The sequence below is a fragment of the Hyperolius riggenbachi genome, chromosome 8, assembly GCF_040937935.1.
Source record: "Hyperolius riggenbachi isolate aHypRig1 chromosome 8, aHypRig1.pri, whole genome shotgun sequence".
Classification (NCBI taxonomy): Eukaryota; Metazoa; Chordata; class Amphibia; order Anura; family Hyperoliidae; genus Hyperolius; species Hyperolius riggenbachi.
In genome coordinates this window covers 290,819,469-290,834,296 of record NC_090653.1, presented here as the reverse complement: position 1 = coordinate 290,834,296, position 14,828 = coordinate 290,819,469, and the positions used below count along the sequence as shown (strand labels likewise).

The window sequence follows — 14,828 nt, the reverse complement described above, 5'->3', positions numbered from 1 at the left end:
GGGTGGGGTTAGGGTTAGGCATAGGAGGGCGGTGGTAAGGGTTAGGTATCGGAGGGGGTGTAGTTAGGGTAAATGTCGGCGGAGTGTGTGGTTAGGGTTAGGCATTGGAGGGGGGTGTTTAGGGTTAGGCATCGGAGGGGGTGTGGTTAGGGTTAGGCATCGGAGGGGGTGTGGTTAGGGTTAGACATTGGAGGGGGGTGGTTAAGGTTAGGTATCGGAGGGGGTGTGGTTAGGGTTAGGTATCGGAGGGGGTGTGGTTAGGCTTAGGCATCGGAGGGGGTGTGGTTAGGGTCAGGTATCAGAGGAGGGTGGTTAGGGTTAGGCATTGGTAAGAGAGGGCTCTGTGTGAGAATACGGTTAGGTTTAGCTGTAGTGAAATATCAACATCATTTACGGATATTTTGCGATCGGAATTTGCACTGAAAAATAGTACACTATCTGTAAATGTACTGATAATCTACTAGCAACTACACAGGGCGCCTTTTTGCATGTTAGCCTGACGCGTTTCTTTTTATAGGGCCCACATAATTTTTACTCTCTGACTAGTTTGACGAAACTGGTCAGCTGTCTCCGAGGATAACTACAGCTTCATAGAGCCTCAATCTCCAGGCCAGCGGCGTAGCTAAGGAGCTGTGGGCCCAGATGCAAGTTTTACAACGGGCCCCCTCCCTAAGCACTCTATACATAACAATACGGCGCACCAAAACCTGCCAATGGCAACTACAGTGTCTGAGGTGCAGGAAGGGGATGGGGGACAGTTTGCTAATGATTGCCACTATTCAAAGTATCTATAGAAGTGATTATTATGAGCACAGGACCAATAGAGAGCTAAAACTGTAGTTGAGGGAGGGCCCTATGGGGCCCCGATGCGGTCGCAACCTCTGCAACCCCTATTGCTATGCCCCTGCCTCCAGGCCCAGAATCCCCACCCCTGGGTGCCGCAGAGAGCGACCCAGCAGAACGATCGCAATACAAAGAGATGAGAAAATGGACGGATTGATAAAAGAATGAAGAGAACTCCGCCCCTCTGAAATCATCTCAAACAAAAACCTTCCATTTATAAATCATCATAATGAAGGCCTGGATTATTCACACCGGAAACCCACAGCAGAGGAAAGTTTATCCAAGTTTATCTCTCGAGATTTTCCCACAGGCAACTTTTTCTTTTCTTTTTTTGCAAACAGTCCTATTGATTGCGGATTAGACGGCTGCTACAGATGAAGTATTTATTGTGAATGTCGAGGCTTTGAGAATGAATTCCAGCGCTGAGTGAAAAGATTTATAACTTGTATCAAAGTGTTTGTGCGCTTCTGATGATGGATGTTTAATCTTTAAAGGGGACCCGAGGTGAGAGGGATATGGAGACTTCCATATTTATTTCCTTTTAAACAATACCAGTTGCCTGGCTCTCCTGATCTATCTGGCTGCAGTAGTGTCTGAATCACACACCTGAAACAAGCATGCAGATAATCCAGTCACACTTCACTCAGAGCCCCTGATCTGCTGCATGCTTGATCAGGGGCTGTGGCTAAATGTATTAAAGGCAGAGGATCAGCAGGACAGCCAGGCAACTGGTATTGCTTAAAGAGGAACTGTCACGTAAATCTTAAAATTTAAAACACATACAAATAAGAATTAAGTTTCTGCCTGAGTAAAATGAGCCATAAATTACTTTCCTTCTGTGTTGCTGTCACTTACAGTAAGTAGTAGAAATCTGACATTACCGACTAGTCCATCTCTCCATAGGGGATTCTCAGCCTGGCATTTATTCTTTATAAAGACACCCCCTGAAAAAGATTTATACAATGATGCTGGACAGCCTCCCTGCTTGCTGCACACTTCTTTGGCAGTTGGATGGAGCAACTGCCATTTACTAAGTGCATTTTGAAAATAAAAAAATCCCTGTGAACCCCCCCATAAGGAGATGGGCTAGTCCAAAACCTGTCGGTTCTGTCAGATTTCTACTACCTACTCTAAGTGACAGCAACATAGTGGAAAGTATTCTATGGCTGATTTTACTCAGGAAGAAATGTACTTCTTAATTGTATATGTTTACATGTATTTTAAATTTTAAGATTTTCGCGACAGAGGTCCTTTAAAGCTAATACCCGCAGGGGTATGCTAAAAAAAAAAAAATAAAAAAAGAAGTCAGATACTCACCTAAGGAGGGGGAAGGCTCGGTCCTAATGAGCCTTCCCTCTCCTCTCCCGGTGCCCTCGGTGCTGCGCTGGCTCCCCCGGTCACATCCCCCACCGCGGGGACTTCGGAGGTCTTCGGGGGGCGGAGTCCTGCCAAAGACGGGCGGCTCCACACTGCGCACGCGCTAGTGCGTCAGACACGCGTGATTACGCAATAGAGGGCATTCTTGCATGCGCAGTATGGAGCGGCCCGTCTTCGGGAGCCCGAGTGCTCCTGAAGACTTCCGAAACCTGCCTTCAGCGGCGGAAGTGACAGTATTTGACCGAAATGGTCGAATACTGCTACGGGGGATCCTAAGGGCACCGGGAGAGGAGAGGGAAGTCTCATTAGGACCGAGCCTTCCCTCTCCTTAGGTGAGTATCTGACTTTTTTTTTTAAGGTGGGTTCCCATTCCCTTTAAAGAAAACCCGTAGCAAAAAAAAAAACCTCCCCTGGGGGGTACTTACCTCAGGTGGGGGAAGCCTCCGGATCCTATTGAGGCTTCCCCCGTCCTCCTCCGTCCCACGGTGGTTTTGCTAATCCTCAGCCGCTAGCAGCCAGAGGAAACCTAGTCCAGGGACCCTGTGCTGGAATGGCGGATTATTGTAGGATTCAGGAAGTTTCTGGACCATCCAGAGGTTCCTCACTACTGAGATAACTAACTTAAAGCCTCTAGCTCCTACCTCTCCACAGAACAGACAAGGCTGCAGAGGAATACAGGATGGCAGGCAGCTATGGAAAAGGTGTTTCAGCAGCAACAAACAGCCCCTGTACTCCTCCCCTAACTTGTAAAATTATCAGAAAACGTGGTAACGAGTGGGAATACTTACAGGTTCACCGGGCAATCCCCTGGGTCCGACCTCTCCATCATCACCCTACAGGGGAGACAAATGTGGTATCTGTTATTTGCTTCTGACATGCTGGAGTATACAGTAAGGTGGTGGAGCAGAAGACATACGGTAGAGATTGTAGACAGTAAGACCAATGGTGGAGAATTGTGAATAATATAAATTATTTTATTCCTTTTCTTATTATTTTATATTATTTCATAGTTTTTTTTCTATTAATTATATTACCTGTTTTATAATGGACGAACAAATGGGAATTTCTTGTCCTTCACACAACAAGTGTGCAATGTTGAAAATCCCTCAGTGTTATTCACTATTATTGATCAAGTCTGTTAAATGTGGTTCCTATTGATCTTGTGGCCATTTCTGTAAGCCAGGATGCATTGTTTCTATGGGTCTCTCTGCTATTGTGTATGTAAATATACTGACAAAGTCAGTTAGCCAAACATGTATGCCTTACTGTCCAAGCAGCTGCTTGGTCGGTAGCCAAACACACTGAAATGTATAAACAGCTGATTGGTCTGTAAAATCCTGAATTCACTGACTGTCTGTATATACCTTGTTTTAAAGGGACACTTAAGTCAAACAAAAAAAAGAGTTTTACTCACCTGGGGCTTCCAATAGCCCGCTGCAGCTGTCCGGTGCCCTCGCCGTCTCTCTCCGATCCTCCTGGCCCCGCCGGCAGCCACTTCCTGTTTCGGTGACAGGAGCTGACAGGCTGGGGAGGCGAGTGATTCTTCGCGTTCCTGGCCACAATAGCGCCATCTATGCTGCTATAGCATACATCATAAACCATATAGCAGCATAGAGGGTGCTAATGTGTCTGGGAACGCGAAGAATCACTCGCGTTCCCAGCCTGTCAGCTCCTGTCACCGAAACAGGAAGTGGCTGCCGGCAGGGCCAGGAGGATCGGAGGGAGATGGCGAGGGTACCGGACAGCCGCAGGGGGCTATTGGAAGCCCCAGGTGAGTAAAACTCATGCAATATGGTGGCGTAGAAGACAAAGGGGCGAGTATCTAGTATGGTGGTGGAGTAGAAGACATGTCCCGAGATGGTGGGAAGTAGACAAATGGGGGCATGTGTAGCAAGGTGGTGGATTACAAGAAAAATGGGGGCATATGAAGCAGCATGGTGGAGTAGAAGACCATGGGGGAAGTACGTGGCATGGTGGTGGAGTAGAAGACCATGGGGGAAGTACGTGGCATGGTGGTGGAGTAGAAGACATATGAAGGAGCATGAAGCCAGGTGGTGGGATGTTGGGAGTAGAAGACAAATATTGGAGTGTAAAACAAGATAAGTGGATTGGGCAGAAAGACGGTAATTGTCAAGACAATAGAGTGTATATTAAGATATTGGAGTAAATGATAAGATGGAATGGAGTATATGGTAAGCTGGTGGAACAAACAACCATATGGGACATGATAGAGTGGAAAACCAAGGTACTAGAGTTTATGGCAAGTTACTACCGTACTTACCCTCTCTCCATCCTCTCCTGGTGATCCAGGAGGCCCAGAGGGACCAGATTCACCCTGGCAAGAAAGAAAGAAGTCATAATCATCATAGGATCATCAGCGTAACCTCATGGGATGTGGCAAATAAAAGAGTACAACTTACACGATGACCCTTTTCTCCAGGTAAACCAGCCAGACCATCAAATCCTCGGTCACCCTAAAGAAGAAAACATTTTTATGTCACATTTAAGCTCAGGTACAGTCACTCTGTGTTCCAGTCCACCACTTCCAACATGCTTCACCTTTGTTCCAGTTTGTCCCGGCATTCCACGGGCACCATCACTGCCTGCCCGACCCTGAAAGAAAGCAAAAGACAGGGATAAGTCTGGGGAATGCAGCATCATCTTATGGGTGTATATTTAAAGTGGCCATACATCAGGCGACTTGACGGCCGATCGACCACCCGATTCGATTATTATCATCATCAAATCGGATGAAAATCTGTGCCACCAAGTTCGGGGCCAAAATTGGTTCCATTAATCGGTTGGACATGCTGCAAGATGTCGGGCCGTCGTGGTTGGTCGCACGGCGGAAACGGCGAGCGATATCGGGACTAGTGACTAAATGCCCAACGTCCCCCCCCCCCTGAATGGTCAATGTGATCCCCCCGGTCCCCAGCGTACTGTACATTACCTGTCTGCGACCGCCGCTGGCACCAGGCGCTGTCCACGGTCCATACACACGCCCCATGTGGTTGTCAGAAACCACGTAGGGCGCGTTTATTGGCAGCGGAGCTCGGAACCAGCGGGTGACAATCGGCTGATGCGGACAGGCAAAATTTAGTGGAAGGGGTGCCTAATGTGACAATAGGGGGACAGCGTCCGGGCGGTGAATGCAGCGCCACAAGGCTGAGTCTGTACTGATTTCAGCATGAAATTGATCTGGAATCTCAGAACTCTCTTTGACCAGACTCAATCAGAGAGAGATCTGCCTATACTGACGTATGGCTACCTTTAGTGTTTCCATAGCTCCGTTCCCATGAATGATTTGCAATTAAAAGGCAGAACCCATGTTTGCTGCTACCTCTATAGGCTGTGCTGTACCGATATCATTTTCACTACTGGTTATTTATTCTGTTGCTTTATAAACTGTTGTTTAGTTCAGGGGTCCCCAACCTGTGGTCCGCGGCCCACTGCTGGTCCGTGGGACGTTTGCAGTTGGGCCACCGGACTGTCCTCTTGACCCCCCAGCCCCCCCACGCACATCCGCCGCTGCTGTTACCTTAGCCGGCGGCCGCTTCCTTATATTCCCCTCTCATGTCCATGTAACTGATTCCCAGCAGTGCGCCCCGCGGCTGCTGTGTGATGCGGAAGGATGCAGGAGAGCGGTTCCCATAGTAACGACAATACACATCGCCGCCACAGGAAGCCGCTGACCTGCTTCCTGCCGCATCACACAGCAGCCGTCACGACACTGTCCACTAGGACGCGGCCCACATCCATGCAAGAACCTTTGTAACTGCTGGCAAGGCCTAGTAAGACGTGCACTTACCCTACGTCCAGGCTTTCCCAGTGGACCCGGGGGACCTTGAACACCACGAGGACCCTATGGAAAGAAGATTAAAAAAAATGTGATCACTAATTATCAGTTCCCAGAACTTGGCTTAACCTCCCTGGCAGTAATTGTGAGCTACGCTTGGGCTAGCCCCCGGGAACTCAATGCAGAGTATTGCGCGCAGCGAGAGCTTTTACTCACCTCCCGGGGGATCCAGACATCGATAGCCATTCTCCTTCCTGTCCTCCGAGGCTCTGAATCACTCTGGTGAGATCGCTGTCATCGATCTGAACACAGAGTTACAGCGACACCTGGAGGACGGAGGTAAAAATGCAGCGCTGGAGCCCAGGGAGGAAAGTGAGAGCAGGGGATGCTGCAGAGACTCTGGCAGCATGATTTTTTTCCTGATTTTAGAGTCTGAAACGTTTTAAAAAGATCCTAAAATCCAGACATAACCATACCACCAGGAGGGGTTAATGCAATATGTTATGTCTGAGTTTTGTAAGGGAAACACTGTTACAGCATATTTTGTAGACAACCAGCATATGTTTGTGTCTCCTCCCCTCTTACAATGGTGAGATCTCCCTGCAGTTGTTTGTGTCTCCTCCCCTCCCACAATGGTGAAATCTCCCTGCTGTAGTTTGTGTCTCCTCCCCTCCCACAATGGTGAGATCCCCCTGCAGTAGTTTGTGTCTCCTCCCCTCCCACAATGCTGAGATCTCCCTGCAGTTGTTTGTGTCTCCTCCCCTCCCACAATGGTGAAATCTCCCCGCTGTAGTTTGTGTCTCCTCCCCTCCCACAATGGTGATATCTCCCTGCAGTAGTGTGTGTCTCCTCCCCTCCCACAATGGTGAGATCTCCCTGCAGTAGTTTGTGTCTCCTCCCCTCCCACAATGCTGAGATCTCCCTGCAGTAGTTTGTGTCTCCTCCCCTCCCACAATGGTGAGATTTCCCTGCAGTAGTTTGTGTCTCCTCCCCTCCCACAATGGTGAGATCTCCCTGCAGTATGTTGTGTCTCCTCCCTTCCCACAATGGTGAGATTTTCCTGCAGTAGTTTGTGTCTCCTCCCCTCCCACAATGGTGAGATCTCCCTGCAGTAGTTTGTGTCTCCTCCCCTCCCACAATGGTGAGATCTCCCTGCAGTGGTTTGTGTCTCCTCCCCTCCCACAATGGTGAGATCCCCCTGCAGTAGTGTCTCCTCCCCTCCCACAATGGTGAGATCTCCCTGCAGTAGTTTGTGTCTCCTCCCCTCCCACAATGGTGAGATCTCCCTGCAGTGGTTTGTGTCTCCTCCCCTCCCACAATGGTGAGATCTCCCTGCAGTATGTTGTGTCTCCTCTCCTCCCAAAATGGTGTGATCTCCCTGCAGTAGTTTGTGTCTCCTCCCCTCCCACAATGGTGAGATCTCCCTGCAGTAGTTTGTGTCTCCTCCCCTCCCACAATGGTGAGATTTCCCTGCAGTAGTTTGTGTCTCCTCCCCTGCCACAATGGTGATATTTCCCTGCATTAGTTTGTGTCTCCTCCCCTCCCACAATGGTGAGATCTCCCTGCAGTAGTTTGTGTCCTGGCCCCCTCATAATGGTTAGATACCTTGTAGCAGTGATAACTTCAATTAGCCTTTTGGGAAAAGGTTGGAATTTGGGTAAGAGTTCATTACTGCAATTTCCAATAAATAACTAGTGAGTGAAAACTATTTCCCTCTCCTTCAACCCACCCCACTCTAGTTGGTCCATTCCCCCAATTGTATTCTGGGATGCCCCCCCCCCCCCCCCATTCCCCACTGTATTCCAGGACGCCCCACCACATGGCTGGTTGCGTATGATAAAAGTGTCACAGACTAGCAGAATCCTTGTTGCACAAGCACAACTCAGCGTTTTGGAAGGAGCTGTGCTGTGTCATGGAGGATAGAGAAGAGGTCCTTGAGACCTGGACTCACTATAATGATAACTAATAAATTACATTTCACAGATGAGTAACAAAGAGACACCCAACACTCACCTGAGGCCCCAGATCTCCGGACTCCCCCTTCAATCCAGAAGGACCTGGAGATCCCTGCAACGAAATAGTGGTTGGTAAAAGAGTCACATGAAGAGCAAGATTAACCCAAGTTCCATGACCAAGCCTTGTGTCCTTACCATTGGTCCCGGTCTTCCAGTGAGGCCCATCGGGCCAGACGGTCCCCTCAGCGCCAGCTGGAAAGATGAGAATATAGAATTAACAAAACAGCCAGGATTCAATAACCCCCAAAAAATATTCCACATTCCACAGATAGAGCGTAGAGTTCAGGAAACTCTGTGAGAAGCCATTACGTTCATTAGTGGTCTGAAGACCTGCTAACGAGATCGTGAATAATCAACTCTCTACGAAGCAGAGGTATGGGGGAGAGGTGAGGCACCACATCACTCTACGATACCATGATTGGCCAGAAGCCACCTCCGCATTGCTACCCCCACCCCCTCACATATTTTCCTTACTCCTAAACCTAAGAATATCACAAAATGCCCCCCCTCCTTATTTTTTTTTTTAGAATAAAATGAATTAAATGATGTTCTTATTGACCAGTCAACCCACCTCCAGCAGTCCTAAAGTTAATATTTTCTAACTAGCTTAGATCTTCACTGAATCTCCTTAAAGCAAGATATGCTTTGGACAAGTGTACACGGACCTCTGACTTCAGGTTACGTTCACTCAATTTTACGTCTCAACTGTGAGTGAAGTGAACATGAACAGAACTCAAACTGTGCTTGTACTGAAGACAACCCTGACTTGCAGTTGGCCTGCAGTTGATTTGCAGATAACTTGCAGTTAATTAGCAGATGACTTGCAGAAGGTTTTGCAGTTCAACTGGGGTCTACTGCAAACAACCTGTGGTTGGTTTGCAATTGACCTGCGGATGGCTTGAAGTTGACCTGTGATTGAATTGGAGATGACCTGCAGTTGTGCAGCTCAAGTCCTCAAGGTCCCAATATATGTACGTATAGGTGGACAGATTTGGTGAACCACTTCTCACGTCTCATGGAGTTGGACAGGCCGCAATGACTTTGTTCTTCCTTGGCCAGAAATTCTTGGCAATTCTCTGCACCATGCAATGAATATAAAGAAAAAGCAACTGAGAACATGAAGCAATCCCCTTAGCCTCAATCTCAAACCATTGCTGTTGTTCACAGCTTGCAGGATAGCGATGGTCTTACCCTGGCTTGTTGGAGGATAGCCTGAGCTTGAGATTCCTGTGCCGAAACTTGGGGACCTTTGGAAGAACCATCTCCTCCACCTCCAGAGAAACGGAACTACGGAAGAACCAGAACAGATATGTTTAGATCAAATTCACATAGTGGTTTACATGAGCATTGTTGGTGGCTTCTCAGCAAACTGCCAAAACCACAAGTCCACAAGTCATGGTGACTGAAGGACCTGACAAACCTGGAAGACAGATCGGTGATACCTGCCATGACATCTGAAGTGGCAGTTAAATTAATATCAAAACTGAAAAGAATATGTCCTTCTATGATTGTAATAGCAAGAGAACGCCTTCTGTGCACCCAGCAGAGTGCATAGAGGCAGGCAAAACAATTTGAAGTGCACCGATGGTCAATGAGATGGAAATAATTAAGGCGTACATGAAAATGTAATGCAAACTGTATGCAACTTGGAATTGGGGCAGTCAAAATTGGCAGAAACTGCTCTTCCAATCTGCACACTGCTTGTGTTAAATATGTACAAAAGTCTGAGTTATTTACCTCTCATCAGCCATCTCTTGTGGAAAGAGAAAAGTAAAGGGTGCTCCTGGGTTGAGTGGAGGAGAAAGTGTGTGGGACAAGTTAAAGAAAAGCTTTGCGGGACAAGTTGAGGAGAAGCTTACTGCTAGCAGTTCCCTCAGGAGATCCTGCAGTGCTTTTATGGTAAATTGGTATCTGAATATAGGAACATGATGCAAAACAAATGCTTTAAGGCTGCAGATATCGAACATCGCATATTTTCGGCACCTTGTGGTCTGTGGTTACTTAGTAAAGTTCTGATGCAAGATAGATTGATAGGCCACATTTATAAATACATAACGTTTTTTCAACTTTCTTACAAATTGAGTAGCAGTTTGTAAGCAGCCTGTCGACAAATCCAAAGTGGCCCAATTTCATGCTGTATAGAAATTGCAAGCGCAAAAAACAAAAAAAAAACACACAAAAAAAACACAAAACAAAACAATTCTTCAAGTCAAATTTTTTTTTTTACAAACATTGATTATCTCTACTCCTATATGCCCCCCTTGGGCAACCTCAGGGGACCACCCCACGCCGTTCGGCCACATGGCTATAGGTGAATTCTTGTCAGCCAATAGCCTGTCATTCTGTTGGTAGGTGGGGCAAAGAAAAAGTCCACACAGTACACAGAGAAGCATACAGGCAGTATGAGAGAAATGCTGGGAATTATAGTTCTCCAGCGGCCAGGGCCGGCGCTACCATAGAGGCAAAGGGGGCAATTGCCCCAGGGCCCCAGAGCTTGTAGGGGCCCCCAGTGGCTACAAGAGGAAAAACTAATTTTCAAATCGACCTTATAGTTTTTGAGAAAACTGATTTTAAAGTTTCAAAGGAAAAAAAATACACATTTAAAAACCCGCCGACTTTAATGGTTAATAGCAAATCCACCTTAAATGCTAGGAACCCTATTCTGCAGGATATGTTAAGGAGATCATTGGGAATAAGAGGAAAAAACTATTTTTCAAAAAGACCTTATAGTTTTTGAGAAAATCGATTTTAAATTTTCGAAGGAAAAAAGTATACTTTTAAATGCGGTAAATGTCACTTTTAGTAGCAAACCTAACGGTAGTGTAATTTTACATGCATCAAAAGAAAGAGCAATACATTTCCTGACGGGGTTTCCAGGGGGTCCATACGCAGCCGCAACGCCTTGGCCAGGGATCGCTATACAGCCGCAATATGGCTGTATGAAGATCCCTGGCATTTTTTCCTACTTTCCCAATTTTTTTTTTTATGTTTAGAGTGTGGGAATTTTAAAAAAAAATAAATAATATGGGGGTGCCCCCTCCTGAAACTTTTTAACCCCTTGTCCCCCATGCAGGCTGGGGTAGCCAGAATATGGAGCTCCGACCGAATGGGGCTTTACACCCTGACTATACCAGCTGCAAAAAAAGGTCCCTTATTGCCGATTTTTGTTCTGGGGTATCTGTTGGGGGGCCCCAGGTTTATTTTGCCCTGGGGCCCCATTGTTGCTTAAAGGGAAGGTCCAAGCAAAAAAAAAAAAAAATGAGTTTCACTTACCTGGGGCTTCTACCAGCCTCATGTAGCCATCCTGTGCCCTCGTAGTCACTCACTGCTGCTCCAGTACCCCGCTGGCAGCTTTCTGACCTCGGAGGTCAGGGCCACATTGCATACATTTTTACGCATTCCAGCTAGTGCAGGAACAAAAATGTACGCGTTGCACCACTAACGCGTAAAAATGTATGTGTTAATGTTCCTGCACTAGCGGGAATGTGTAAAAATGTACGCAATTCGGCCCTGACCTCCGAGGTCAGAAAGCTGCCAGCGGGGGACTGGAGCAGCAGTGAGTGACTATGAGGGCACAGGATGGCTGCATGGGGCTGGTAGAAGCAGAACTAGCTGGGGCGGGGGACTGGAGCAGCAGTGAGTGACTGCGAGGGCACAGGATGGCTGCATGGGGCTGGTAGAGGCAGAACTAGCTGGCGGCGGGGGACCGGAGCAGCAGTGAGTGACTACGAGGGCACAGGATGGCTGCATGGGGCTGGTAGAGGCAGAACTAGCTGGCGGCGGGGGACCGGAGCAGCAGTGAGTGACTACGAGGGCACAGGATGGCTGCATGGGGCTGGTAGAAGCAGAACTAGCTGGGGCGGGGGACCGGAGCAGCAGTGAGTGACTACGAGGGCACAGGATGGCTGCATGGGGCTGGTAGAAGCAGAACTAGCTGGTGGTGGGGGACTGGAGCAGCAGTGAGTGACTATGAGGGCACAGGATGGCTGCATGGGGCTGGTAGAAGCAGAACTAGCTGGGGCGGGGGACTGGAGCAGCAGTGAGTGACTGCGAGGGCACAGGATGGCTGCATGGGGCTGGTAGAAGCAGAACTAGCTGGGGCGGGGGACTGGAGCAGCAGTGAGTGACTGCGAGGGCACAGGATGGCTGCATGGGGCTGGTAGAAGCAGAACTAGCTGGTGGCGGGGGACTGGAGCAGCAGTGAGTGACTAGGAGGACACAGGATGGCTGCATGGGGCTGGTAGAAGCAGAACTAGCTGGTGGTGGGGGACTGGAGCAGCAGTGAGTGACTATGAGGGCACAGGATGGCTGCATGGGGCTGGTAGAAGCAGAACTAGCTGGGGCGGGGGACTGGAGCAGCAGTGAGTGACTGCGAGGGCACAGGATGGCTGCATGGGGCTGGTAGAAGCAGAACTAGCTGGGGCGGGGGACTGGAGCAGCAGTGAGTGACTGCGAGGGCACAGGATGGCTGCATGGGGCTGGTAGAAGCCACAGGTAAGTGAAACTCATTTTTTTTTTTTGCTTGGACCTTCCTTTTAAACCGACACTGCCAGCGGCGGTGATGGTTCAACCCACTCGACCCCCCAACTCTCAGCAGGCATCTGCTGTAATAAGACAGAATGTGCACTTTACACTCAGCCGTAAAAACAACATTTTGTTGACTACAAACAAACGATAAGACGGTTTTATCCCCCTCCCTTCCCCAAGCGCAGCTTTCATGGTGAATAAAAACCCCTCGCTTTTAATACGGCAGTTAGATTCATTCCTGCTTAAAAGGCCCTATCAAGACTGCATGAAATTGCTGCGTATTGAATAATAGATAAATCAAATTCATATCAGGAGGCATACTGCAGAAGGGGCAATGTACCAGCTGCACAGAACGCCTAATGAGGGCGGATTAACCTCACCGCTGCCGGCGGCGCCAAGGCTGTGCCGCGGCACGCAGACAAGTGTACTGCTCGGGCATATCCTGAGTGACGGCCCCCTCTAGTGGCTCGGGCATACCCTGACTGACGGCTCCCTCTAGTGGCTCGGGCATACCCTGACTGACGGCTCCCTCTAGTGGCTCGGGCATACCCTGAGTGACGGCTCCCTCTAGTGGCGCGGGCATATCCTGACTGACGGCTCCCTCTAGTGGCTCGGGCATACCCTGACTGACGGCCCCCTCTAGTGGCGCGGGCATATCCTGACTGACGGCTCCCTCTAGTGGCTCGGGCATACCCTGACTGACGGCTCCCTCTAGTGGCTCGGGCATACCCTGACTGACGGCTCCCTCTAGTGGCTCGGGCATATCCTGACTGACGGCCCCTTCTAGTGGCGCGGGCATATCCTGACTGACGGCTCCCTCTAGTGGCTCGGGCATACCCTGACTGACGGCCCCCTCTAGTGGCGCGGGCATATCCTGACTGACGGCTCCCTCTAGTGGCTCGGGCATACCCTGACTGACGGCTCCCTCTAGTGGCTCGGGCATATCCTGACTGACGGCCCCCTCTAGTGGCGCGGGCATATCCTGACTGACGGCTCCCTCTAGTGGCTCGGGCACACCCTGACTGACGGCCCCCTCTAGTGGCGCGGGCATATCCTGACTGACGGCTCCCTCTAGTGGCTCGGGCACACCCTGACTGACGGCTCCCTCTAGTGGCTCGGGCACACCCTGACTGACGACTCCCTCTAGTGGCTCGGGCATACCCTGACTGACGGCCCCCTCTAGTGGCGCGGGCATATCCTGACTGACGGCTCCCTCTAGTGGCTCGGGCACACCCTGACTGACGGCTCCCTCTAGTGGCTCGGGCATATCCTGAGTGACGGCCCCCTCTAGTGGCTCGGGCATACCCTGACTGACGGCTCCCTCTAGTGGCGCGGGCATAACCTGACTGACGGCTCCCTCTAGTGGCTCGGGCATACCCTGACTGACGGCTCCCTCTAGTGGCTCGGGCATACCCTGACTGACGGCTCCCTCTAGTGGCTCGGGCATATCCTGACTGACGGCTCCCTCTAGTGGCTCGGGCATACCCTGACTGACGGCTCCCTCTAGTGGCTCGGGCATACCCTGACTGACGGCTCCCTCTAGTGGCTCAGGCATACCCTAACTGACGGCTCCCTCTAGTGGCTCGGGCATACCCTGACTGACGGCTCCCTCTAGTGGCTCGGGCATACCCTGACTGACGGCTCCCTCTAGTGGCTCGGGTATGCCCTGACTGACAGCTCCCTCTAGTGGCTTGGGCATACCCTGACTGACGGCTACCTCTAGTGGCTCAGGCATACCCTGACTGACGGCTCCCTCTAGTGGCTCGGGCATACCCAGACTGACGGCTCCCTCTAGTGGCTCGGGCATACCCTGACTGACGGCTCCATCTAGTGGCTTGGGCATACCCTGACTGACGGCTACCTCTAGTGGCTCAGGCATACCCTGACTGACGGCTCCCTCTAGTGGCTCGGGCATACCCAGACTGACGGCTCCCTCTAGTGGCTCGGGTATACCCTGACTGACGGCTCCCTCTAGTGGCTCGGGCATACCCTGAGTGACGGCTCCCTCTAGTGGCTCGGGCATACCCAGACTGACGGCTCCCTCTAGTGGCTCGGGCATACCCTGACTGACGGCTCCATCTAGTGGCTCGGGCATACCCTGACTGACAGCTCCCTCTAGTGGCTCGGGCATACCCAGACTGACGGCTCCCTCTAGTGGCTCGGGCATACCCTGACTGACGGCTCCCTCTAGTGGCTCGGGCATACCCTGACTGACGGCTCCATCTAGTGGCTCGGGCATACCCTGACTGACAGCTCCCTCTAGTGGCTCG

At 50.3% G+C, this 14,828-nt stretch overlaps 1 protein-coding gene across 2 annotated transcripts in view; it reads right to left on the bottom strand.

Moving 5' to 3' along the window:
• The window catches only part of COL5A1 (collagen type V alpha 1 chain), a 468,893-nt gene that overhangs the window by 167,862 nt on the left and 286,203 nt on the right, over positions 1-14,828 (bottom strand). For both annotated transcript variants that reach the window (XM_068249145.1, XM_068249144.1), the window contains exons 13-20: positions 9,223-9,318; positions 8,167-8,223; positions 8,030-8,083; positions 6,029-6,082; positions 4,780-4,833; positions 4,641-4,694; positions 4,502-4,555; positions 3,009-3,053 (exon numbers count right to left, since the gene is read on the bottom strand). In XM_068249145.1, coding sequence (XP_068105246.1) covers positions 3,009-3,053; positions 4,502-4,555; positions 4,641-4,694; positions 4,780-4,833; positions 6,029-6,082; positions 8,030-8,083; positions 8,167-8,223; positions 9,223-9,318 — 468 coding nt within the window. The remainder of the gene's footprint in view (positions 1-3,008; positions 3,054-4,501; positions 4,556-4,640; positions 4,695-4,779; positions 4,834-6,028; positions 6,083-8,029; positions 8,084-8,166; positions 8,224-9,222; positions 9,319-14,828) is intronic.